This window comes from Symphalangus syndactylus, chromosome 17 (genome assembly GCF_028878055.3).
Source record: "Symphalangus syndactylus isolate Jambi chromosome 17, NHGRI_mSymSyn1-v2.1_pri, whole genome shotgun sequence".
Lineage (NCBI taxonomy): Eukaryota > Metazoa > Chordata > Mammalia > Primates > Hylobatidae > Symphalangus > Symphalangus syndactylus.
The window spans coordinates 32,961,427-32,989,036 of NC_072439.2; the positions used below are offsets into that span (position 1 = coordinate 32,961,427).

At 43.7% G+C, this 27,610-nt stretch overlaps 1 protein-coding gene across 2 annotated transcripts; it reads right to left on the reverse strand.

Annotated features, from left to right (window-relative positions):
- Positions 1–7: 7 nt before the first annotated feature.
- LOC129465575 (17-beta-hydroxysteroid dehydrogenase type 6) lies at positions 8–27,218 on the reverse strand. 2 transcript variants are annotated; one of them, XM_055247782.2, is made up of 5 exons: positions 27,105–27,218; positions 16,520–16,846; positions 7,068–7,326; positions 2,780–2,943; positions 8–675 (listed from the first exon to the last, which is right to left on the reverse strand). In XM_055247782.2, exons 2-5 carry the CDS (start codon positions 16,830–16,832, stop codon positions 458–460), a joined length of 954 nt encoding a protein of 317 aa, XP_055103757.1. In that variant the 5' UTR covers positions 16,833–16,846; positions 27,105–27,218; the 3' UTR covers positions 8–457. The 2 variants fall into 2 exon arrangements, with proteins under 2 accessions (XP_055103757.1, XP_055103756.1); XM_055247781.2 differs by having other exon boundaries at positions 16,520–16,851.
- Positions 27,219–27,610: the final 392 nt, after the last annotated feature.

The window sequence follows — 27,610 nt, forward strand, 5'->3', positions numbered from 1 at the left end:
AAAGAGAAAAGAAAGAAAAATCAAATATTTATTAAAAGTACCATAATACAGACCCATTTCAAGTAAGGACAAACACACCAACATATTTCTTAGTAGTTTCTTCACAATAGATTATTAAAACATAGAACAATTATTCATATTCATGAAGAAATGACTTCAAAATAGGTTAAATTGTTTTCCATCTACTCTGTTTAATGAGGCAAGAACAAATGATTGACTTTAGAAAATTAGTCTCATCAAAAAAGGGCTAAAATAGTAAAGATTCATCACCTAAAGTGGTGAGCTTTGGATATCTGAAATATAAACATGTTAGTACTCTGATGATGCCAGATAAATGAATTTAGGCAAGAAAACGCACTGTTACAAAAAGCCTGGGTTCTAAATCAGGATTACTGAGACACTAACAATTAATTTCAGATTTTTGCCTTCATTCCAAGAAGCACCAACCCAGTTTTCTTTAGACTGCCTGGGCTGGTTTGGGCCAAGATCTAGTCAAAATGTAGTCTGCCAGTGATGTAGGTAAATAAGATAGAGGGATGTAGAAGAATTTAGCATCCCAGCCAGCTGAATATCGAGTTCGTGGATGCACCGATGTCAGAGCATGTTCCATGCAGTCAGTGACCAGGTTCAGGTTTGTGCTACAGTTCAACAGCCCTTCCTTGATGATATTGTAAACTGTATGCAAAAAAAGAAATGGTGGTCAACAATCTTATTCCTTATATTTTTAAGATCATGCAGTCACAGAAGTCTCACCACATCTAATTTCTACAAGATAGAATGATCTAGAATGTGCATCCCAATATGATAGTCACTAGCCACATGTAGCTATTGAGCACTTAAACAATAGCTAATGCATTAGAATGAAAACTAAATTTTGGATTTTATTTAATTTTAATTTTAAAACTCCATCATTTTTCTTTTTTTGTTTGGTTGTTTTTTGGGGGTTTTTTTGAGACAGGGTCTTGCTCTGTCACCCAGGTTGGAGTGTAGTGGTGCAATCTCAGCTCACTGCAACCTCTGCCTCCCAGGCTCAAGTGATTCTCCCTCCTCAGCTTCCCACATAGCTGGGACTACAGGTATGCATCCCCATGCCCAGCTAATTTTGTTTATTTTTTGTAGACACAAGGTCTCACTATGTTGCCCAGGCTGGTCTTGAATTCCTGGGCTCAAGCGATCCTCCCACATCAGCCTCCCAAAGTGCTGGAATTATAGATGTGAGGCTCCATGCCTGGCCTCAAAACTCAATTCTGATGGCTGGGTGCAGTGGCTCATGCCTGTAATTCCAGCACTTTGGGAGACCAAGGTGGGTGGATAATTTGGGGTCAGGAGTTCGAGACCGGCATGGCCAATATGGTGAAACCCCATGTCTACTAAAAATACAAAAATTAGCCACGCTTGGTGGTGCATGCCTGTAGTCCCAGTTACTCAGGAGGCTGAGACAGGAGACTTGCTTGAACCCGGGAGGCAGAGGTTGCAGTGAGCCAAGATCACGTCACTGCACTCCAGCCTGGGTGACAGAGCGAGACTCTGTCTCAAAAAAAAAAAAAAAAAAAAAAAAAAACAACTTAATTCTGTTACTAGAGGATTTTTAAATAGGTTTAGAACAACACAGATATGGGAATATACTTTTTCAACTGGAAATTTTTTTAACATTATTGAGATATTCATATATCATAAAATTCAGCCATTTAAAGTGTACAAATCAATAATTTTTAGTATATTCAGAGTTGTGCAATCATCATCACACTCTACATTTAGAACATTTTCATCATCCCAAAAAGAAACCCTGTATCTATTAGAAGTCATTCCCATTTTTCACCGCTGCTGCCACCTCCTCCTCCAGGTCTTCAGAATAATAATCTTATAAGAAATTGACAAGTCCCACTCCCACAAGGCTCCTATCACCCAAACAAGAGAAATATAGCCTCAGGGAATGGCCCATAGGGCTCTGCAAAGACTTGTCCTCACTGACTTACCTCTTCCCACCTACATGCTTTCTCCTGTCACATTAAGACACATAGTTTGTGGACAAGCCCTTTGTTATCAAAAGGGTAAACAATGATGAAGACTGCACTTTAGTTGAGCAGACATCTCACACCAGCCCTGCCATGCTACCAAGGGGCACACTCTCTCAAGGGTCCATGCCTCTAAGTATGTAATACCTCCTAGTGCTCAGGTGCCCTGGCCCACAGAGGACAAGGCAGGGAAGAGCCTGGCCCCAGGCCATCTATATGTCCCCCTCCTCAACCATGATAGTCATCAGACCAAGCCAACCATGAGAGCACTGGGACCTTCCTGACTTCCTTCTGTTCTGGGAAGGCCTTATTTAAGGAGCTTTGTTCTGAGAGGATCTGCCAATCATTGCCCACCAATCCTCTTTTCCCCTTCTCATGCAAGGGTACTGATATGGTTTGGCTTTGTGTCCCCACCCAAATCTCATCTTGAATTATAGTCCCATAATCTCCACATGTCGTGGGAGGTACTGAATCATGGGGGTGGTTCCCATATGCTGTTCTTTTAGTAGTGAGTTCTCACAAGATCTGATGGTTTTATAAGGGGCTTTCCTCTGCTTGCACTCATTCCCTCTCCTGCCATCCTGTGAAGAGGCGCCTTCTGCCATGATTGTAAGTTTCCTGAGGACTCCCCAGCCATGCAGAACTGTGAGTCAATTAAACCTCTTTTCTTTATAAATTACCCAGTCTCAGTTATTTCTTCATAGCAGCATGAGAATGGACTAATACAGGGTACCCATTATCCCTATCAAAAGAAAAAAGCTTACAGGCATCAAAATACTGCTGTCCATAGGTCTCCTTAATATGCTTGGGGGCTTCTTTCCAACTTTGCTTCATTTGCTCTAAGGACTGTGTCAGGTTTGTCATTCCCGTTCTGAAGTAGCCAGGTTCAACTATGCTGATTTTCACCCCAAAATGTTGAAGCTCACGCCTGAAATAAAACCCCACAAGTTATGATTAAAGACCACCACCATTTCAATGCTTTCAGGAAGGAAAAGCAAAACAAAAAAGATTATAAAATACCTTTACTGGATATTTTAAAGAATAAAGAAATGGAGGGGAAAAAAATTTAAATATAAACATCCCCGGATCCAACAATTAGGAAATTATTATACCAACTACCATAACCATTCAATTCTAGAATCACTCATTTAATGAAGAGTTATTAAGTACCTACTGTGTGCTAGACTCTGGAGACACGAAGGATACAAATGACAATAAATAAAATTAGCATTCATTATGACTGGCACTGCGCTAAGTGTCTCAACTCAGAAGATTAAGACTCAGTTCCTCACCTCAGAAATCTCAGAGCGGGTGAGTCCACAAGTAGGCGAATAACTACAACACGACTCAAAAGAATTACAAAGGAGAGGCATTCAAGGGGCTGTGAAAGTAGAGAGGAAGGTACAGATAGATTTTCTGAGGGAGTCAGGGAAGGCTTCAGTGAGGAGAAAAATATTTCAGTTGAGTCTTAAAGCAGGGATCCCCAAACCTGGGGTGCAGACCCATAAGTCCGTGGCCTGTTAGGGACTGGGCCGCACAGCAGGAGGTGAGCAGTGGGCGAGCCAGCATTACCGCCTGAGCTCTGCCTCCCCTCAGATCAGCCAGATATTAGAGTCTCATAGGGGCATGAATCCTATTTTGAACCGTGCATGAGAGGGATCCAAGTTGCACGCTCACTATAAGAATCCTGAGGTTGAACAGTTTCATCCCGAAACCATCTCTTTCTTCCCGCCACCCCCACCTGGGGCATGAAAAAGCTGTCTTCCACGAAACAGGTCCCTGGTGCCAAAAAGGTTGGGGACCATTATCTTAAAAGACAAAAGGAAATTTCCAAGTAAAGAAAAGGGAAGAATAACAAACCAGGCAATGGGAATTCCACATGTAAAAGCATGGGCTTGTGGAAAATGACAGTGTGTGGACTAAGAGATCACTAATGAAACAGGATGTGAGCATTAAAATTGCCAATTCCAGAATATTCAAGTTAGTTCAACAAACAGTTCCAAATATACTTATCAAAGGCCGACTATGGGCTAAGTACTGCACTAAGTGCTGCCTACACCGAGAGAGGTAAGATGGCATTGTGCACCACGGCAGAGGTGTACTCTAGGAGCTCTAGGGACAGTGACGAGGAGTGTTCCCTAAACTATGGGTCCAGGCAGCCTTGCTGGAGAAGACGAAGCTCAAGCTGTCAGCAAGGAGAAACGTTTGAAATCATGGTCCATAAGGAGGCAGACCACAAAGCATTATGACCTCTAAGCAGTGGTTCTTAAAGTGTGGACGCTGGATCAATGGCATCATCAGCATCTAGTAACTTTTTAGAAATGCAAAGTATTGGGCCCCAGTCTAGACTTACTAAATTAGAAACTCTGGGGGTGAGACTCAATAATCTGTTTTAACAAGCCTTCCAGGTGACTCTGAGGCATGCTAGAGTTTAAGAACTACTGTTCTAAGGGAAAAGCCTCGCTTACCAAACCAAAACCTAAAAACTTCCATGTTAGAGCTTCAAAAGAGTCTCCAGGTGCCCATACGTAACGGAGAAGAGGAAAGGGCTTTGCAGCCAGAGGTGACTCTCCTCCTCTAAATTTCACTTCCCCTTGGAGTTTTCTCACTCTGATTCCTACCACCCCTTGTCTCCATTCCCCTTTAACATTCCAATGCAAATATAGAACAAAACTTCCTTTCCCTGTTTATCCTGAGCACAACTAGGGTGAACTTGAATTTTCTAAAGGAATTACATAGTCATTTGAATGTTGGAAGGATATATCTTTGCTCTTCGTCTGGGAATGAGTCAAGGAGTCTGACAGACTAGCCCTAGGTGGTGGTAAATCACACAGCAGCCCTGTGGCAGTACACAGAACATTAGATAGGCAGGAAACCAAGCGAGGTGCCTACCACATGGTAACAACTCATGTAATTTCTTGGCTATTTCTCTGTTTTCTCCCTAGGCATACAACACTCATATTGCAACACTTATATACCAGTTATGGTAAGTGGTAGGCTAAATAACGGCCCCCAAAGAGATCAGGTCCTAATCCCTGTAAATGTTGCCTTATGTGGCAACGACTTTGCAGGTGTGATTAAGTTAAGGCGGTTGAGATAGGGGGTTATCCTAGATTATCTGCATGGCCCCTAAATGCAATCACAAAGATCCTTATAAGAGAAGCAGAAGTGGATTTGATGACTGACAAAAGAGGAAAAGGCGATGTGACCACGGAGGCAGAGATTGGAGTGATGTAGCCACGGCCAAAGAATGGTGGCAGCCACCGGAAGCTGGAAGAGGCAAGGAATGGATTCTCCCGTAGTGATTTCAGAAGAAATGTGGCCCTGTCAACACCTCAGTTTTGGCCCAGTGATACTGATTACGAACTGATTACAAAAAAAGAGAAAGTGTTGTTTTAAAACACCATATACCATAAATTACCTATGATAATTTATTACAGTGGCCATAGAAAGTCAATACATGCTGCCTTTAATATTCACAGCCCATTTCCAAGTGAAACTGCCCAGAAGTCAGCCCCTGCTAAAGAGGAGTGTGCACAGCAATATTTTGGACCATGTGACTACAGCCTCTTGTCCACAGCTGATTGGACCAGGAAGGGGACTTGACAGGAGGAGAGTCCCTTGCAAGGCTGAACAGTAGCTCTGCCTGTGATTACCAATATGACCATGGGCAAATTACTAAGCCTCTGTGCCTCAGTTTCCTCAGATGTACAATAAGAATAAAAATAATGCCTTCTTCACTGGGTTGCTATGAAAGTTAAATGATTTAATGGATGGAAAGTTCTTCCAGCAGTGCCTTACCCATAACCACGCACAAAAATGTCACACAGTGTGGTGTCGCCTGGCACGCACAAAAAATGAACTCAGCCAATAGGATGCTCTCTCAAGAATTATAAGGAAAATAGGCTGAGTGCAGTAGTGCAGGACTGTAGTCCTAGCTACTCAGGAGGCTAAGGCAGCAGGACAGCTCGAGCCCAGGAGTTCAAGGCTGTAGTAAGCTATGATCATGCCTGTGAATAGCCACTGCACTCCAGCCCAGGCAATATAGTGAAACTCTGTCTCTTAAAAATAAATAAATAGGCCAGGCACAGTGGCTCATGCCTGTAATTTCAGCACTTTGGGAGGCCAAGGTGGGTGGATCACATGAGGTCAGGAGTTCGAGACCATCCTAGCCAGCATGGTGAAACCCTGTCTCTGCTAAAAATACACCAATTAGCCGGGTGTAGTGGCACGTACCTGTGGTCCCAGCTACTTGGGAGGCTGAGGCAGAAGAATCACTTGAACCCGGGAGTCAGAGGTTGCAGTGAGCCAAAATCACATCACTGCACTCCAGCCTGGGCGACAGAGTGAGACTCCATCTCAGAAAATAAATAAATACACACACATACATATATATGATACACACATATATATATGGGGGAGGGGGATCTATAAAAAGAATGAAGCAGCCGGTGGAAGGACATGAAACTAAAACAATGCATTAATAAAAGCCAGGCCAGGCACAGTGTCTCATGCCTGTAATCCCAGCACGTTCGGAGGCTGAGGCTGGAAGATCACTTTAGCCCAGGCGTTTAAGACTAGCCTGGGCAACATGAGACTCCATCTCTACAAACTACAAAAAATTAACTGGGCATGGCGGCATGCACCCATAGTCCCAGATACCAGGGAAGCTGAGGTAGAAGGATCGTTTGAGCTCAGGAGGTTGAGGCTACAATGAACCATGATGATCACACAACTGCACTCCAGCTTGGGCAACAGAGTGAGAACCTGTCTCAAAAATAAAAAATAAATATTGAGAATTGAAGTGTGACATAGTGGTAGAAGACAAAGACCTGGGTCAAAACACAGTTCTGCCAAATTCTGGCTATGGTAGGTGAACTTTGGGACAGATACGAAAATTTGAGCCTGTTATCTATATAAAATAGACTAGTAATAACATCTATGTATCAAGATTTGAGGAGTGATGAAATAAGATAGGTGAAAGCAACTAGCACAATGCCTAAGACATATTTCAGTGCTCAATAGTTGTTTTTGTTTTAACTTAAGAGTTACCTCAGAATATCTGAAAAGGCTTCCACTCCATACTTGGAAATACAGTAGCCTCCTGCAAAGAAAGCAACTCTTCCCAGAATGCTGGAGACATTGACAATTCTTCCCCGTGCTCTCCTCACCAAGGGAAGCATGCTCAAGGTCACCTGGATCACACCAATGAGGTTCACTTTGAGCATATTCATAGAGTCCTCAGTGTTCAGCCACTCACATAAGGTAACTGGTGTCATAATGCCTGCATTGTTCACCAGTCCCCAGAGTCCTAAAACAATTAAAAGTCATATCAGGAGTTTGGTTTCAGGCAAAAATACTCTATTTTGAGCTTTGGTGGGGAAAGAATCACTCTTGAGGAATCATAACCACTAACCACCCCCATGAGAGTTTGCAGCCCAAATTATATAACATATAAGTTTGCTAAATATAATTTTTTTTTTTTGAGACAGAGTCTTGCCCTGTCGCCAGGCTGGAGTGCAGTGGCACGATCTCAGCTCACTGCAACCTCTGCCTCCTGGGTTCAAGCGATTCTCCTGCCCTCAGCCTCCCAAGTAGCTGGGACTACAGGCACACACTAGCACACCCAGCCAATGTTTGTATTTTTAGTAGAGATAGGGTTTCACCATGTTGGCCAGGATGGTCTCGATCTCCTGACCTCATGATCCACCCGCCTCGGCCTCCCAAAGTGCTGGGATTACAGGCGTGAGCCACCACACCCAGCCTGCCAAATATAATTTTTAAATAAAAGGATTGAAAATATTCATAAAAATACTATAAAATTGATCAAGCAGATTTGAGAAAGAACCAAATAAAACTTCAGAAATAAAAGATACAACTATTGAAATTTTCAAATTTGGTAGACAGGTTTAATAGTAGATAGACATAGTGGAAGAAAGAAAGTAGCAAACTGGAAGACAGTAAAGAAAAATATACAGACTACGGCACAAATATAAAGAGATGAAAAACATGAAAGAAAAGGGAAGCAAGACCAAAGTGAAAACATGTAACATACGTCTAATAAGATCCAGAAATAAGGGAGGGAAATGGAATAAAGACAGTATTTGAAGTAATAATGGCTAAGAATTTTCCAGAACTGATAATGAACAGATTAAAGAAGCCCCCCTATTTGAAATGTTTGTTTTTTGGTGTCGTAAAGAAATGGCACTTGAACATAAATTTAATTTTTTTAGTAAGGCCATTTTTTTCACTTTTTGCAGAAAGGGTATACTTGCCAGCAGATTTGCCATGAGAGTATACTGAACAAAGGAGACAGGGTCATTTATAACCTGACATGTCTATTTTATTGTTGTGCCTGGTTTTTATTGACTGCAATGGGACCTTACATTTTATATTTGTCTCGATTGGCTAGCAACTTAGAACTTTTTTTTTTTTTTTTTTTTTTGAGACGGAGTCTCGCCCAGGCTGGAGTGCAGTGGCAGGATCTCCACTCACTGCAAGCTCCGCCCCCCAGGTTCACCCCATTCTCCTGCCTTAGCCTCCTGAGTAGCTGGGACTACAGACGCCGCCAACACGCCCGGCTAATTTTTTTTGTATTTTTAATAGAGACGGGGGTTTCACCGTGTTCGCCAGGATGGTCTTGATTTCCTGACCTCGTGATCCGCCCGCCTCAGCCTCCCCAAGTGCTGGGATTACAGGTGTGACCCACCGCACCTGGCCTCACTTAGAACTTTTTAAAAGAGGCAAAGGCAGAGGAGAACAAAGGAAGGAGGAAGTAACTTGTGGAATGTTGAAAAAGATAAAAACATCTTCAAATAAGGAAGAGGAACAGGCTATGACCTAATGCTTGTTTGGACCAGTATAAACATGCCAGGGCAAATATTTAGGTTAAATTGTGGGAGCTAAGAACATAAAGTACATTGATTTCTTTATTACAGCTAGCAGATATTTAAGAATGTTAGTACAGGTCTTTGAATAAATTTTGTTTTTAAGAGAAGTCACTATTTATTCCTAATTAGATGGGGAGGAAGTCTTTGAGGAGGAACCTCTACTTTACTTTTTACACCCCCCAAAAAATAAATCCCAAGCAGTATAAACAGAGAAATCCATACCTAAACACACCAAAATAAAGATCAAAGAAAAAATAAAATCAAAGAAAGAGAATATCCTTAAATAGCCAGAAAGAAAAGACAGATTATTTTCAAAGGAAAAACAATTAGGCTAACAACTGACTTACCAAGGCATGAACAACAGGAGACAGAAGACTGGAATGGTGTCTTCAATGTGCCAAGAGAAAGTAATTATAAACATAGACTAGCCTATCTGCAAAATTATCTTTCAAGAATGAGGGTAATTAGACATTTTAATAAATATTTTTTAAAAAAAAAGATTTTGCCCCAGCATCTTCTATAATTCTTAGGCATATATTCGGTAACGAAGAAAGCAATTTTAGATGGAAAATTCAAGAAGGAATAATGAGCAAAAAAAAAAAAAAAGGCAAAAAGAGGATAAATCTAAACAAATATTACATATTGGAGAGCCAAAAAACAGAACTGAAATACACAGCAGCAAGAGCATGTATGTCAGGAAGGATGACTGAAATGTGAGTGTTCTGAGGTCCTTGGATTACTGAGGAGAAAGGTAAAGATGTTAATTTTACATTTGATAAACCACATATGCACTTAAAATTTCTACAGGAACTACTACGGAAATAGAAATAGAGAATATTATAGTACTTTCAATTTAGTAATGGAAAAAGTGGAATAAAAATTCAATCAATTCAAAAGAGCATAAAGGAAACAGGAAAAAATGGGACAAATAAAAAGCACAAAATAAGATGAAAGAAATAAATCCAAACATAATAATTAAGGCCAGGCTCAGTGGCTCATGTCTGTAATCCCAACACTTTGGGAAGCTGAGGCATTAAGATCACTTGAGACCAGGAGTTTGAGACCAGCCTGGGCAATGTAGTGAGACCCACTCTACAAAACTTTTTTATTTTAAGTTAGCTAAGTGTGGTGGTGCACACCTGCAATCCTAGCTACTCAGGAGGCTGAGGTGGGAGGATGGCTTGAGTCCAGGAATTGGACATTACAAGTGAGCTGATCGTGGCACTACACTCCAACCTGGATGACAAAGTGAGACTTTGCCTCTAAAAAAAAAAAAATAAATAATAATAATAATAATAAAGTAGTATAGATGAAAGAAATGTTCTACTAAAAAAATTAAAATTGTCAGATTGGATTAGTTTTTATATCAGCTATATGCTACTTATAAGAGGCTCACATAAAATACAGAGACACAGAAAGGTTGAAAGTATAAGGATTAAAAAAGACTCCAAGGTGGCCGGGCGTGGTGGCTCATGCTTGTAATCCCAGCACTTTGGCAGGCCAAGACGGGCGGATAACGAGGTCAGGAGATCGAGACCATCCTGAAAAACACGGTGAAACCCCGTGTCTACCAAAAATACAAAAAAATTAGCCGGGCCTGATGGCGGGCGCCTGTAGTCCCAGCTACTTGGGAGGCTGAGGCAGGAGAATGGCGTGAACCCAGGAGGCGGAGCTTGCCGTGAGCCAAGATTGCGCCACTGCACTCCAGCCTGGGCGACCGAGCGAGACTCCATCTCAAAAAAAAAAAAAAACAAAAAAGACTCCAAGGTAAAAAGTCTTTGTAACTGAAGGGATGGTAACATTATAAACTGAGAGAAGGACTAGAAAGAAAAGTGGAATTGGTGAAGAGAGGCCGGGCGCAGTGGCTCACGCCTGTAATCCCAGCACTTTGGGAGGCCGAGGCGGGCGGATCACCTGAGGTCACCAGCCTGGCCAACATGGTGAAACCCCGTCTCTACTAAAAATACAAAAATTAGACGGGCATGGTGGTGTGTGCCTGTAATCCCAGCTACCTAGGAGGCTGAGGCAGGAGAATCGCTGGAACTCGGGAAGCAGAGGCTGCAGTGAGCCGAGATTGCGCCACTGCACTCCAGTCTGGGTGACAGAGCAAGACTCTAACTCCAAGAAAGAAAAAAAAAAAGAATTGGTGAAGAGGAGAGAGTAAAACAAAGACTCCTTTAGATTTTGTGAGTTTCAGGCACTAGTAGAATTTCCAGATGGAGAAATGCGGCAAGTAGCTGGAAATTCAAATGTGAGGAGTAAGAAACCAAGGGCACAGATAAAAAGGGTAATAGAAAAAAGTATGAGTATAGAAGATTCATTCAGCATTTCTTGAGCCCTTAAATGTACTAGGCAAGGTGCCAGAAGTTGAAAATATAAAAATGAGTAAGAGAGGCCCATATCTTCAAGGAGCTCACAGTCTAACAGATGGGAAAACAATAACAATACAATAGAAATAAACGGGAATGCACAGCAAAGAGGCTATAACTACCCATAACTTCTGACTCTGCCTGGGGGAGTTAAGAACATCCTCAGACAAGAAGCAATATTTTATTATTTTTTAAATTGAGATGGTATCTCACTGTGTTGTCCAGGCTGGTCTTGAACTCCTGGGCTCAAGCAATCCTCCCACCCCAGCCTCCCAAAGTGCCGGAAGGAAGTAATATTTTAAAATACATTTTAGATTTTCAAAATTTTTTTAGCCAAATCAGTAAATTTTCAAGTTTAAAGTAAATTGTTTTTTAAAAAATTTACACTTTGGGCCAGGTGCAGTGCCTCACGCCTGTAATCCCAGCACTTTGGGAGGCCGAGACAGGCAGATCACCTGAGGTCAGGAGTTCAAGACCAGTCTGACCAACATGGAGAAACCCATCTCTACTAAAAATACAAAATTAGCAGGGTTTGGTGGCAGGCGCCTGTAATCCCAGCTACTTGGGAGGCTGAGGCAGGAGAATCGCTTGAACCTGGGAGGCGGAGTTTGCAGTGAGTGGAGATCACACCGTTGCACGCCAGCCCGGGCAACAAAAGCAAAACCCCATCTCCAAAAAAAAAAAAAAAAAAAAAATTTACATTTTGGAAGGCCAAGGCGAGTGGATGGCTTGAGCCCAGGAGTCTGAGACCAACATGGGCAACATGGAAAAACCTCATGTCTACAAAAAATACAAAAATTAGCCAGGCATGGTGGGGCACGCCTGTAGTCCCAGCTACTCTGGAGGCTAAGAGGTAGAAGGATCACTTGAGGCTGGGAGGCCAAGGCTGAAGTGAGCCGACCATGCCACTGCACTCCAGCCTAGGTGACAGAGCAGGACCGTCTCGAAAAATAAATAAATAGGCTGGGCGTGGTGGCTCATGCCTGTAATCCCAGCACTTTGGGAGGCCGAGGCGGGCAGATCATGAGGTCAGGAGATCGAGACCATCCTGGCTAACACAGTGAAACCTTGTCTCTACTAAAAATACAAAAACAAAATTAGCCGGGCATAGTGTTGGGCGCCTGTAGTCCCACCTACTCTGGAGGCTGAGGTGGGAGAATGGCATGAACCCAGGAGGCGGGGCTTGCAGTGAGCCGAGATGGCACCACTGCACTCCAGCCTGGGCGACAGAGTGAGACTGCATCTCAAAAATAAATAAATAAATAACATCCTGCAACCCAAGCAAAACAAGATTTTACTTTTTAGAGATGGGGTCTCACTGTATTGTCCAGGCTGGAGTACAGTGGCTATTCACAAGTGCTATCATAGCCCACTGTAGCCTCAAACTCCTACTCAAGCAATGTTCCCACCTCAGCCTCTCAAGTAGCTGGAACTACAGATGTGTAGCCACTACTACGCCCAGCCAAAAGAAGCAATTTCATTGCTACTTTGCAACTCCTAGAGTGAGGAGTTATTTAGGAGATCCAATTACCAGAATCTACTGAATTATAAAACCAAGGGAGAAGGAGAAGAAGGGAATCAAAGAGGAGTTGAATAATATCTAGACAAAATAGAACTTAAAAAGAGAATTTATTCATAATTGCCAAAAACTGAAAACAACCAAGATGTCCTTCAATAGGTGAATGATAAACTGTGGTACATACATACAATGGAATATTATGCAGCGAGAAAAAGAAATGAGCTGTCAGGCTTGGAGCAGTGGCTCATACCTGTAATTCCAGCACACTTTGGGAGGCTGAGGCAAGAGGATCACTTGAGCCTAGAAGTTCAGTGCTGCAGTGAGCTATGATTGCACCACTGCACTTCAACCTGGGCAACAGAGTAAGACCTCCATCTCAACAAAACAAAACAAACAAAAAAACAGAAATGAGCTATGAAGTCATGAAAAGACATGGAGAACAGGTGTGGTGGCTCATGCCTGTAATCCCAACACTGGGAAGCCAAGGTAGGAGGATCAGTTGAGCCTAGGAGTTCAAGACCAGCCTGGGTGACATGGTGAGACAACGTCTCTAAAAGAAAAAAAATTTTTAATTAGCCAGGCATGGTGGTGTGTACCCGTACTCCAGCTACTTGGGAGGCTGAGGTGGGAGGATCACTTGAACCAAGGAGAGTGAGGCTGCAGTGGGCCATGATGATTCCACTGCACTCAGGCCTGGGCAACAGAGCAAGATGCTGTCTCAAAAAAAAAAAAAAAAAAAAAAAAAAAAAGGCAAGACATGAAGGAATCTTAAATGCATATTGCTAAGTGAAAGAAGCCAGTCTAAAAGACTACATATAATATTATTCCAGCCAGGCACAATGGCTCATGCTTGTAATCCTAACACTTTGGGAGGCCAAGGCGGGCAGATCACCTGAGGTCAGGAGTTCGAGACAAGCCTGGCCAACATGGTGAAACCCCATCTCTACTAAAAATAAAAATTAGACCAGTATGGTGGCACGTGCCTGTAGTGCTAGCTACTTGGGAGGCTGAGGAAAGAGAATCGCTTGAAGCCAGGAGGTGGAGGTTGCAGTGAGCCGAGATCACGCCATTGCACTCCAACCTGGGTGACAAGAGTGAAATTCTATCTCAAAAAAATATGATTCCAACTATATGACATCTGGAAATGGAAAAACTATGGAGACAGTGAAAAGAGCAGTGGTTGCCAGGAATGTGGGGAGTGATGAATATGTAAAACATGGAGAACTTTTAAGGAACTGAAACTATTCTGTGTGATACAATAATGGTGGCTACTTGTCATTACACATTTGTTCAAACCCATAGAACTGTATAATACAAAGTGAACCCTAATGTAAACTATGGACTTTAGTTAACGATAACATATCAACATTGGCTCATCAATTGTAACAAATGTACCACACCAATGAAAGATGTTAATAATAGGGAAAACTGGGTGGGCACAGTGGCTCACGCCTGTCATCCCAGCACTTTGGGAGGCTGAGGCAAGAGGATCGCCTGAGGTTGGGAGTTCAAGACCAGCCTGGCTAACATGCTGAAACCCCGTCTCTACTAAAAATACAAATCTCCCTGTCTCTACTAAAAATACAAAAAATTAGCCAGGCGTGGTGGCAGGCGCCTGTAGTCCCAGCTACTCAGGAGACTGAGGCAGGAGAATGGCGTGAACCTGGGAGGCGGAGCTTGCAGTGAGCCAAGATCACGCCACTGCACTCCAGCCTGGGCAAGAGTGAGACTCCATCTCAAAAAAAAATAAAATAGGCCGGGCGCGGTGGCTCAAGCCTGTAATCCCAGCACTTTGGGAGGCCGAGGCGGGCGGATCACGAGGTCAGGAGATCGAGACCATCCTGGCTAACACGGTGAAACCCCGTCTCTACTAAAAATACAAAAAATTAGCCGGGCGTGTTGGCGGGCGCCTGTAGTCCCAGCTACTCGGGAGGCTGAGGCAGGAGAATGGCGTGAACCCGGGAGGCGGAGCTTGCAGTGAGCCGAGATCGCGCCACTGCACTCCAGCCTGGGGGACAGAGAAAGACTCCGTCTCAAAAAAAATAAATAAATAAATAAAATAAAATAAAATAAAATAAATACAAAAACTAGCCAGGTGTGATGGTAGATGCCTTTAGTCCCAGCTACTCAGGAGGCTGAGTCTTGAGAATTGCTTGAACCTGGGAGGCGGAGGTTGCAGTGAGCCAAGATTTCGCCACTGCACTCCAGTCTTGGCAACAGAGTAAAACTCTGTCTCAAAATAAGAAAAGGGAAAATTGTTGAGGGGGTATATAGGAACTCTGTACTTTCTGTTCAATTTTCTATAAACCTAAAATTTCTCTAAGAAATAGTGTGTTGATTTTTAAATATAATGAAATTTTAAAACATTTTTTAAAGAAGACCAAAGGTTGACTTCAAGAAATGCCTATGTTTTAAGTAGCAGCCAAGATAATCAGATTCTTAAGAACATCTTAGCCTGGGCAATATACCAAGACCGTGTTTCTACTAAAAATAAAAATAAAAAAAATTAGCCAGGCATGGTGGCAACCACCTCTAATCCCAGCTAATTGAAAGGGTGAGGCAGGAAGATCTCTGAGCCCAGGAGATCAAGGCTGCAGTGAGCTATGATCATGCCACTGTACCCCAACTCCTCAAATATAAAGAATTATCTTTATAAATACTCTACTTGCAATATGAGATAATAGCTTCAAATCTATTGAGCTTGTTTTTCAACAACAAAATAAACATTGTTAAGGAAATGAAATGCCACAAAAAACCTCAACAGTCCTTCAAATGACAAGGCCAGCCTTCTAAGCCCAGCTTTTGATACACACAGTCAGCCCTTCATATCCATGGATTCAATCAACCGTGGATAGAAAACACAATTTTTAATTTGCATCTGTACTGACCATATACAGACTTTTTTCCTTGTCATTATTCCCTAAACCAGGGGTCTCCAGTGCCTGGGCCATAGACTGGTACCAGCCCATGGCCTGTTAGAAACCAGGCCACACAGCAGGAGGTGGGCAGCAGACAAGCAAGGAAAGCTTCATCTGTATTTACAGCCACTCCCCATCATGGGCATTACTGCCTGAGCTCCGCCTCCTGTCAGGTCAGTGGCAGCAGTAGATTCTCACAGGACCACTAACCCTATTGTGAACTGCACATGCCAGGGATATAGCCTGTGCACTCCTGTTGAGAATCTAATGCCTGATGATCTGTCACTGTCTCTTATCACCCCCAGATGGGACCATGTAGATACAGGAAAACAAGCTCAGGGCTCCCACTGATTCTACATCATGGTGAGTTGTATAATTATTTCATTATATATTACAATGCAATAATATAATGAAGTGCACAATAAATGCAATGCACGTGAATCATCCCCAAACCATCCCCACTCCCTGTGCATGGAAAAACTGTCTTCCACAAAACTGGTCCCTGGTGCCAAAAAGGCTGGGGACGGCTGCCCTAAACAATACAGTATAACTACTATTTACATATAATTTACAAAGTATTTAGTATTTTATGTAACCCAGGCATGATTTAAAGTATCCATACCTTAAAGGATGTGCATAAGTTATAACCAAATACTGCACTATTTTATATAAGGGATTTGAGCATCCTCGGATTTTAGTATCCACAAGCAGTCCTTGAACCAATCCCCAGAAGACACCAAGGAACAACTATGTATATAACCTTAGCATCTTCATGCCTAAGTAAATGAAAGGAGAAAATATTTCATACCTCTGTCCCCCACGTGCTCCTTCACCCACTGAGTAGCTGCAGCGATGCTCTCCATCTTGGTAACATCCAGGGTCACCGTCTCCAGCCTGTCAGACGTCTGGCCCCTCAGCTGCTCGGCCCCCTTCTCCGTCAGACACGCAGCCAGCACCCTCAAGCCTCGTGCATCCAGCTGTCTGGCCAGCAGGTTCCCAAAGCCCGAGTCACAGCCCGTGATAAAGACATACTTGTCTTGGAGGTGGCTCACCACCTGCCTCTCCCGGTACCAGTGCAGCAGGTAGTACAGGCCCACAAAGGCCACCAGGTAGAGCCACATAGTGAGGGTGATTCCTTCTCTTTCAATAGAAAGAAAACATTTTATTCCTTCCTTAATATTTAACCAATATATCTATTCAGTATTTGCCATGTGCCAGGCATTGCACTAGGTGATAGGGACTCTTTATTGATTAATACTTGGTCCTACCCTCAAGGAGCCACAGTCTAGAGAGGGGAGTCAGTGAGGTAACCAAACAAATCCAATGCAGTGTGAAAGGTGCCATAACAGAAGTATACACACAGTCTACAAAGGAAGATGACCGATAGCCTAGCACAGAAGGAATAATTTTGGTACTACTTCCTACCAAATAGGATAGGTAAGTTCAAAAAGTGGATAAGGATGACGACATTCCAGGCAGTAACAATGTGTACATGAAGGGAGTCGTGAGCAGCACAGAACTTCTTGAGACCTATAAACAATTCTGCATGAGTGCAGAGCAGAACATACAGAAGAAGAGACTGGGGGTGAGGTAGTGAAGGGCCAAATCATGAAGGGCCTTGTAAGCCACACTACGGAATCTGGATGTTATCCTGTGGACAGAGTATGCTACTAGAGTCAAGTGGCCAGATTAAGTTTTAGGAAGATTTGTCTCACAGTGGCAGTGGAGGATAGATGAAACAGGTGTGGTGAAGGCAGTGAGATCCATTAGGAGATCCAATAGTTTGGGTGAGTTATTGCAGCCAAAGCAATTTGTAAACCTAGACCAATCAGAAGCATTGTTGAAATGAGTGTTCACAGATGCCTATGTTTCCATATGAAATTCTGGAGCAAAGTCCACCATTTTTTAGTAATCTATACATGTTGGCTGAACTAACATAATGCATAACAACATAGGTAGACGTCAAAGATAGGTATGGGCCCACTAGCATCATAAGGCCTATACCACAACGCCTGCATGAGGCTAGTCTATGCAATTCAAACTCCTTAGTTTGACATGAATGTCCCCAGCACTCTGGCTACTTAGGCTTCTCTCTTGCATCCTACTCTTTAGCCATAACAAACAACTTTCAGTCCCCTGCAAAGCACAGGCTTTTTATGCCTCTGCACACACTTCTTTCTACTGGAAAGAAGTAGCCCTCATCTGCTTGGCAAATAACACTCTTTTTTTTTTTTGAGACAGAGTTTCACTCTTTTTGCCCAGGCTGGAGTGCAATGGCGCCATCTCAGCTCACTGCAACCTCCGCCTCCTGGGTTCAAGTGATTCTCCTTGCCTCAGCCTCCCGAGTAGCTGGGATTACAGGCGCGTGCCACCAAGCCAGGCTAATTTTGTATTTTTAGTAGGCAGAGAGTTTTTTACCATGTTGGCCAGGCTAGTCGTGAACTCCCGACCTCAGGTGATCCACCCACCTTGGCATCCCAAAATGCTGGGATTACAGGCATGAGCCACCGCACCCAGCCATAACACTCGTCTTTTAAGTCTCAGCCTAATCATCATTTTCATTCAGCAAACATTAATTCAACAACTACTTGAGTCAGACACAGTGTTAGACACTGATACACAAAAGTGAACAATACATAGTCCATTTTTCATTGAATTCACAGTCTCATTGTCAAGACTGACAACAATGCATTATAACAGAAGTAAAAACAGGAGGCTGCTGGAACACGCAGGAGAGGCTTCTAAGGAAGTCTAGAGAAGTCTGAGAAGCTTCCTAGAGAGAATAAAATATAAGTTGAGATCTACAGGTGTATTAGTCCGTTTTCACACAGCTATAAAGATACCACCCGAGACTGGGTAATTTATAAAGAAAAGAGGTTTAATTGATTCACAGTTTCACATGGCTGGGGAGGTCTCAGGAAAATTACAATCATGGTAGAAGGCGAAGCAAACACATGATGGCAGGAAAGCAAAAGCAAGCAAGAGAGGAACTACCAAACACTTATAAAACCATCAGCTCTCATGAGAACTCAGCATGAGGGAAACCAACCCCGTGATCCAATCACCTCCCACCAGGTTCCTCCCTAAACACCTAGGAATTACAATTCAAGATATGATTTGGGTAGGGACACAAAGCCAAACCATATCAAAAGGATAATTAAAAAATAATAGCTAGGCCAGGCACACTGGCACATGCCTGTAATCTCAGCATGTTGGGAGGCCGAGGCGGGCAGATCACCTGAGGTCAGGAGTTTGAGACCAGCCTGGTCAACATGGCGAAACCCCATCTCTACAAAAACACAAAAATTAGCCAGGCATGATGGTGGGTGCCTGTAATCCCAGCTACTCGGGAGGCTGAGGCAGGAGAATCGCTTGAACCCAGGAGGTGGAGGTTGCAGTAAGCCGAGATCACGCCATTGCACTCCAGCCTGGGCGACAGAGCGAGATTCTGCCCATCTCAAAAAAAAAAAAAAAAATAGCAACCCTTGCTGAGCACTTGCTGTGTATCAGGCTCTGTTCTAAGATGTCACATATATTAACTTTTTGAATTCTCACAAGAACCCTACAAGACAGGTCCCATCATTATTCCTCTGTGTCAGTTGAGATACCAAGACAAAATTAGACATGCAAGAGATTATGGGGGAAACACCCTCAGAGGACAAAGGGGAAAGGCACAGGAATAGGTGGTAATGCAGATCTGACACTTCCGGAAGGAGAGGGGAACAGAAGGAGGAGAAGATAGGAAGAGCTTTAGACTGTAGTAGAGCCCCAAGAAAGTCTCAGCCAGGCCCATGAGCCTGAGCAAAGACTGCCACTGGAGAAGTCCCGCACTGGGCTGAACTGGTCCAGCTCCAGTACTGCCATCCTGCTGGTCATTGGCTGACCAGGGCCCAAGAGGAGCGTGCCTCAGTATAAATACCACAGCAGATCGGAGGGTGCAACAACTGGAGGCTGGAAGTCAACCTCGCTCCTCACAGCAGATTCTCTTGCGTGATCTGAGCAATGCACCTCAATGGCTGCCACACTGTTTCATAGGTGAGCACTGAGAGATTACATACAATACTAGACAGAGGGGACAAAAAATGGTCCAGGCAAGAGACTTTCCTGCCCTCATTTAACCTGCCCCATGGTCTAACAGAATTGACTATACCCTCCTTAGTGTCCCCATTGTGGCCTGGGTTTATCATGCCTGCTGCACTTCATTGCACTGCTTTTCCCCATTTTTAGACTATAAGGCCCTTGAGAGCCCAGGTTACATATTAGTCTGCACCTGGCCCAGTGAATGGCACATAGCAAATACTTAATAAATATTAGATAAATTAAGTTATACTAAATTAAAATATCCTGAGAAAAAATTGAGAGAAAAAAAGCAGGGAGAATGAGCCAGAGAAGTAGGAAAAAGCAGGCTGATGGAAGCCAAGGGAAGGGGGGCTTAATGAGGATCAGCAATGCAACCAGGTCTGCTGAGTAATAGAAGGGCACTAGTGCTCTTAACAGGAAGACTCAGAGAATGAAGGGCACAGAAGCCAATCTTCAGTGGGCTGCTGCATGAATTTGAGGGCAGGAAGTGGAGCCGAGTGGAGACTCTTTTTCAAAAGCCTGGTCTGGGAAGGAGAGGAGAGAAGGCAGTAGCAAGAGGGCAACTTAGGGTGTAGGCAAGTAAAATGGAAGGAGACAGTGAAGGCGAGAAAACAGTGGAGAGAGGCATCTATTGCTCCTCCCTCCCCCACCATCTTCTCTTTCTCTCCTTTTCCCCTCTTCCCTCTGTCTCTCTCCTTCCTTCTCTGAAGCCCTTTGCCTCTCTCCAATCTGAGAGCTCTGTGTTCTCTAGCCAGCTGCCTCTGTTCTGCCCAATTGGCATTCCCTGGTGCACTACAGTAACAGACAGAGCTTCATCCTGATTGTTTATTGACTAAAAGGTAATTTTCTGTTGCCATTCAAAGATGAAAACGTATTTCCCCCATTAGGGAAAAGCTTGGCCTTCACAGTTTCCTCAGGCATTACTATTCAGCCATCGCATGCCTAGCAGCAAGAAGACCTGCAGAAGAGATACGCCTGGCGGAATCCCAAACCCTAGGCCAAACCTGAATGTGCCTCGAATATTTCAAATGTCCAAATAGCCAAAGTGGCGTGGCCTGCTTGATTTTACAAACCATTCATCTGCAAAAGCTGTGCAATTACTTTACATTTTTGCCTTTGACTCAAATTATTTATACACAGTACTTAAGCTGCTATTTCTTGATTTACCAATTTTTGACATTCTCAATTAACTTCCTGCTATGGTAAATGAGAATTCAGCTTTCTTACCTCATATTGTCAGTCTCTTCCTTTCTCATCTACACTATGCTATCTGGTTAATTTTATTTAATGAGTTTTGAGGTTGAGCCTAGAAAACACCTTCATAATCACACATGCATAGGTTAAGAACTTCCACTGTTTATTTCAGGTCTGATCCTCATCTTGGGCTTCATCATTGCTTGAAGCTACTCTCCCACAAAGATCTTGAAAAGCTAGGCCAGGCACGGTGGCTTACGCCTGTAATCCCAGCACTTTGGGAAGCTGAGGCAGGTGGATCACCTGAGGTCAGGAGTTCGAGACCAGCCTGGGCAACATGACTAAGCCCCATCTCTACTAAAAATACAAAAATTAGCTGAGTGTGGTGGCAGTGCCTGTAGTCCCAGCTACTTGGGAGGCGGAGGCACAAGAATTGCTTAAACCTGGGAGGCGGAGGTTGCAGTGAGCCAACATCACGCCACTGCACTCCAGCCTAAGTGACAGAGTGAGACTCTGCCTCAAAAAAAAAAAAAAAAAAACCTTGAAAAGCTGAAACTGCCCTCTCTGCACAGCCCCATCCTATCTTTGGGGCTCTTCCCCTCCCCCCACTCCCCTCTACCTCTTTCTTCCTGCTCTGCCTTCCTTTTCCTCAGCCTCTCTCTATTACTGCAATCCTCTCACAGTTTCATTTGCCTCCTTATTCAGCATAGGTCTCATAGTTGGCCATTTTAGGGGTGCTTCACTAGCACCCCGAAGCCGTTACCATCCATGTTCTCTAGCTGCCAGCTGCCAAGTGGTGCTAGAGAAAGACCAGAAAACAAACTTTTATACAACAAATCAATGTTATCCTATCTCAGCTGCGCCCCCCACCCCGCGCATATAAGGCAAACCTTCTGTTTGCCTCCATTTGACTCCTCCCTTATTATTTCCCAACAACACCTGTTCCAAATCTTTACTAACCTTCAAAATTTCCCAACCTCATGTTTACCTAGCTCTCCTTCCACAGATGAACATACACGTTGCTTCCCTGCCAAAATCCAGATCTGCTCAACCTGGACACTCTAATTCCTACTCACAACATTTGCCTGTCATCTCAGGGGGTTCCAGGGCCCAGTGAAGGTACCTCTGCTCTAAATTTCTCTGTATTGTCTTCTATCCTCTTTCTTCTGCTTTTCGTCCTCCCTAAGACCATCCTAACCTGCCACCCCTTTAATAACTATCCTCTCTCTTCCCCATATGGCCAAAATATTCTAAGGGCAAGCACAGGCCCTCTATTTTCTTGCCACCCACGAGCTCCTTGCACTTCACCTTCCATTCTCATCACTCTCTGGAAACTCTCTCACAGCTCACCAAGGACCTATTAGCAGACAATTCCCAAGGCTTCCTCTCTCTTCTCCTCAGACCTCACTGCAATATTTAGCACTTTCTTTTTTCTTCTGATTTTATCTGATTCTTAGATCCTAACCTGGCCTTCAGTGAAGAAGGAGATTGCTTTCAGATGGTGCCATGCTCTCACTGGATTCTGTCTGTGACTCCCTGTCACCCACAGGATAAAGTCAGAACTCTTCAGCTTGACACATGATAATAATAGTGAACAGTTATAGAGAACTTTCCTCGCCAGGCACTGTGTGAAACCATATATATATATATATATATATATATATATATACACACACACACACACACAATATACACACACATACACACATACATATATATGGTTTCACACATATATGTATGCATGTATATATTGTATATATATATATGTGTGTGTATATATTGTATATATAATATATATGTGTATATATGTGTATATATAATATATACACACATATAATATGTGTGTATATATAATATATGCACACATATAATATGTGTGTATATATAATATATGCACACATATAATATGTGTGCATATATAATATATACACATATATACACACATATAATATGTGTGTATATATATATGTGTGTATATATATGTGTATATATAATATATATACACAATAGAGGATATATGCAATTATTTTGTTTTTGTTTTTGTTTTTGTTTTTTTGAGATGGAGTCTCGCTCTGTCCCCCAGGCTGGAGTGCAGTGGCGCGATCTCGGCTCACTGCAAGCTCTGCCTCCCAGGTTCACGCCATTCTCCTGCCTCAGCCTCCCGAGTAGCTGGGACTACAGGCGCCTGCCACCACGCCCGGCTAATTTTTTTTTTTGTATTTTTTAGTGGAGACAGAGTTTCACCATGTTAGCCAGGATGGTCTCGATCTCCTGACCTCGTGATCCTCCCGCCTCGGCCTCCCTAAGTGCTGGGATTACAGGTGTGAGCCACCACGCCCAGCGGTATATGCAGTTATTATGCCCACTTTTCACATGAGGAAACTGAAGCACAGATTAAGGCAAGAATTAAGTGACTTTTCCAAGGTGAAACAGAGTGAATAGTAGAGACAGGATCAAATCCAGAGTGTTCACCTGCAGAAGGCTTGCATCTAACCACTGCACTACACTGCCTTTCCCTTTCAAGACCAGCCTGGGCAACATGACTAAGCCCTATCTCTATTAAAAATACAAAAATTAGCTGACTTTTCATGGTCAGGCCGTGGCCTACGTTTGCCCCTTGGCTCCTGTCTCTCACAGCCAGAAGCCATGGTTTAATCCTTCTGACTACCCAATTTGAAGAACATTCTTCTCCGTTCACTTCTGAGATGCTCTACTCCCGTTCTCCTACAGCAGTCACAGACAGTGTCCCTTCCCCTTCACCCCCCAGCTCCTCCTCTCCCTTCTATACCCTAAATGCAAGGACTCCTCAATGCCTCTTGATTGGCCTATCACAGAAGCTTTCTCACTAACCCCACAGTGTCACTCTCACTTCCCCTCTCATCCACATAGGGCTGTCTGGTTAATTTCCCTAAAGCGCAGCTCTGCCGATGTCACTCCCCGAATAGCATTCAACCTACTGAAAATCTAAATCTAAAACCTTACTTGTACAAGGCCCTCCATGATTGGATCTTGATCTTTTCTCCCCCTCCTTTTTCTCACACTGCCAATGTTCCATCGAAACCAAAGAGCTTTAAAATGAAGGAAGTATGATTTGCTGAGCCTTGGAGGACAGATGGTATTTGACATGCAGAGATTGGGAACCAGGGCATTTCAGGCAAAGGGAATAGTGAGAGCAAAGACCTGGAACATGGAAAGTACAGAGCACTAATAAAAAGAGATGCCAACAAGACTACTCTGGATGATTCCAACTACCTTTTGTCACACACGTCCCAGTGAAGAGATCACCAAACAGGCTTTGTGTGAGCAACAAGGCTGTTTATTTCACCTGGGTGCAGGAAGGCCGAGTCCCAAAAGAGAGTCAGCAAAGGGAGATGGAGTGGGGTCGTTTTATAGGATTTGGGTGGGTAGTGGAAAATTACAGTTAAAGGGGGTTTTTCTCTTGCAGGCAGGGGCGGGGGTCACAAGGTGCTCCATGGGGGAGCTTCTGAGCCAGGAGAAGGAATTTCACAAGGTTAATCGCTCAGTTAATGTGGGGCAGGAACAAATCACAGTGGTGGAATGTCATCAGTTAAGGCTATTTTCACTTCTTTTGTGGATCTTCAGTTGCTTCAGGCCATCTGGATGTATACATGCAGGTCACAGGGGATATGATGGCTTAGCTTGGGCTCAGAGGCCTGACACCTTTCCTTTTCTTTCTTTCCAAGAACCTCTCTGCATGAGCTTCCCTGCCCCAACCCTGATTTTGTGGATAGTATAGAATCATGAGGCTGGGCACAGTGGCTCACACTTGTAATCCCAATACTTTAGAAGGCCGAGGTAGGCAAATTCCTTGAGGAGTTCGAGACCAGCCTGAGCAACATGGCAAAATGCCATCTCTACAAAAAATACAAAAATTAGGCAGCCATGGTGGGGAGTGCCTGTAGTCCCAGCTACTCTGGAGGCTGACACGGTGTGGGGTGGGGGCGGGTGGGAATCACTGGAGCCTGGGAGGTCGAGATTGCAGTGAGCCATGATTGCACTACTGCACTATATCCTGGGCAACAGAGCAAGACCCTGTTTGGAAAAACTAATAAATAGATAATAAGAAAAAAAAGGATTGTTGTTTTTTGTGTGTGTTTTTGTTGTTGTTGTTTGTTTTGAGATGGAATCTTGCTCTGTCGCCAGGCTGGAGTGCAGTGGCGCGATCTCAGCTCACTGCAACCTCCGCCTCCCGGGTTCCAGCGATCCTCCGGCCTCAGCCTCCTGAGTAGCTGGGACAACAGGCATGCAACACCATGCCCCACTAATTTTTGTATTTTTTAGTGAGACAAGGTTTCACCATATTGTCCAGGCTGTTCTCAAACTCCTGACCTCGTGATCCGCCTGCCTCAGCCTCCCAAAGTGCTGGGATTACAGGCATGAGCCACCACACCCAGCCTAAAAAAAATTTTCTTAAATAGAATCATGAGGCCAGGCATGGTGGCTCATGCTTTTAATCCCAGAACTTTGGGAGGCTGAGGCAGGCAGATCACTTGAGGTCAGGAGTTCAAGACCAGCCTGGCCAACATAGCGAAACCTCGTCTTTACTAAAAATACAAAAATTAGCCAGGTGTGATGGTGGGCACCTGTAATCCCAGCTACTCAGGAGGCTGAGGCAGGAGAATAGCTTGAACCTGGGAGGCAGAGGCTGCAATGAGCTGAGATCATGCCACTGCACTCCAGCCTAGAAGACAGAGTGAGACTCTGTCTCAAAAGAAAAAAATAAAAAATAGAATCATGAGCACAGACTCTGAGGCCAGATGGCCTGGGTTCAAAATCAGGCTTTGAGATTTACTTGTTCTGCAGCCTTGGGTAAGTAAACTGGCTTCTGTTCCCATGTGCTCGTGTTCAAAATGGGAAACAGAAACCTCAGTGATTTATTGAGAGGGTTAAATAAGTTAATGCATGTAAAGCAATACATAATTGTTAGATATTAGTATTATTTTGGGTAGTTGTTGTCTTATTATTGCCATATGAGACCTTTCTCCCTGAGCCCTGTCTCTTCCCCAAGCTTTCATAGAAGGAAACTGTGCCATGGGAATGTGCATTATCTGGTGCATTACACCACCACTTTTCTACAGTATGCATAACTCCACATATTGCAACATCCTTAATCATTTCTATCAGCTCTTTATCACTATTTTGGGCCATGCTCGTGCACCTTAACTTTCTTTTGTCTCAAGCGAGGACCTCTCTCTCTGCAATATAAAACACGCCAAAGTAAGAAGTAGCCTTTATTCCCTTCTTTGGTTAAAATCTTCAGACCTGGGTTTGTCTATAAACTCCAATCGGTTTAGTCACTGATCCTAAGAGCAAGTCTGTAAACAGCACATGGCTCCCTGAACTGATCCACAATGACATTCTTTTCTTCCCACTTGGGCATACAGGCTAAGTATTCTTCAAGTCAATAGCTGTTTTTTCTCTTCTTTTTTTCTTTCTTTCTTTCTTTTTTTTTTTTTTTTTTTGAGACAGGGTCTCACCCTGTCATGTAGGCTGGATGGAGTGCAGTGGTGCAATCACAGCTCACTGCAGCCTTGACCTCCTGGGCTCAGGTGATCCTCCCACCTCAGCCTCCCAAGTGGCTGGGACCACAGGTGTGCACCACCACACCTAGCTAATTTTTTGTGTTTTTTGTAGTGACAGGGTTTCACCATGTTGCCCACGCTGGTCCCAAACTCCTGAGTTCAAGGGATCCTCACTCCTCAACCTCTCAGAGTTCTGGGATCTTTGCCCAATCACAAAAGGCCCCTTTCTGCTTACCCAAAGTTTCACAAACTTACTCAACAGCTATCAGTATTAACCATGAAAGAGCTTGTTTCCCCCACTGCTGAGAATCCCGTTTTCAGAGCATACCCAGAGTCCCTATTTGTAAGTATGAAATCACTCCCAACTTGTAACCAGTACTCTCCCAAACTTCATGGGAGTAAAGATCAAAAAAGCAGAGCAAGCAATCGTGACAAAATTTCTTTCACGAATCAAAGTTGAAGGACCTTTTAAGACGATAAAAAATCATAATCAAAACCTGTCTCCAAACAGACCATATCCCATATCCCCTACACACACACACACACACACACACACACGCACCCTTACCCACTTACATATGTACTGGACTTGCTCAGGAAGAGTCCAGTCCTAGAGATTTGAAAGGACTTCTTTGCAGACCAGGCAGCAGTTGGCTTCCTCCTGCCCTAACTGCTGCCCACTCCAACCTCTGCATTGCTCTTATAACACCTCCCTCTTGTGGTAAGAGTCCAGGCTGCTCCGCTCCCTCATAGGGTTCTCACCAGTGTTGTCCTTGATCAGCTGCAGAATCACATCTGTTATTGCCAAAATGAAAAACAGAAAGAAAGAAAAGAGCTGCCCTGACCAGAGAGTCTTCTATGCTCCTCAGCCCCCATCCTCTAATTTTTTTTTTTTTTTTTTGAGACAGAGTCTCGCTCTGTCACCCAGGCTGGAGTGCAGTGGCACGATCTCGGCTCACTGCAACCTCCACCTCCCGGGTTCAAGCAATTCTCCTGCCTCAGCCTCTGGAGTAGCTGGGATTACAGGCACCTGTAAAAATTTTTGTATTTTTAGTAGAGATGAGGTCTTACCAAGTTGGCCA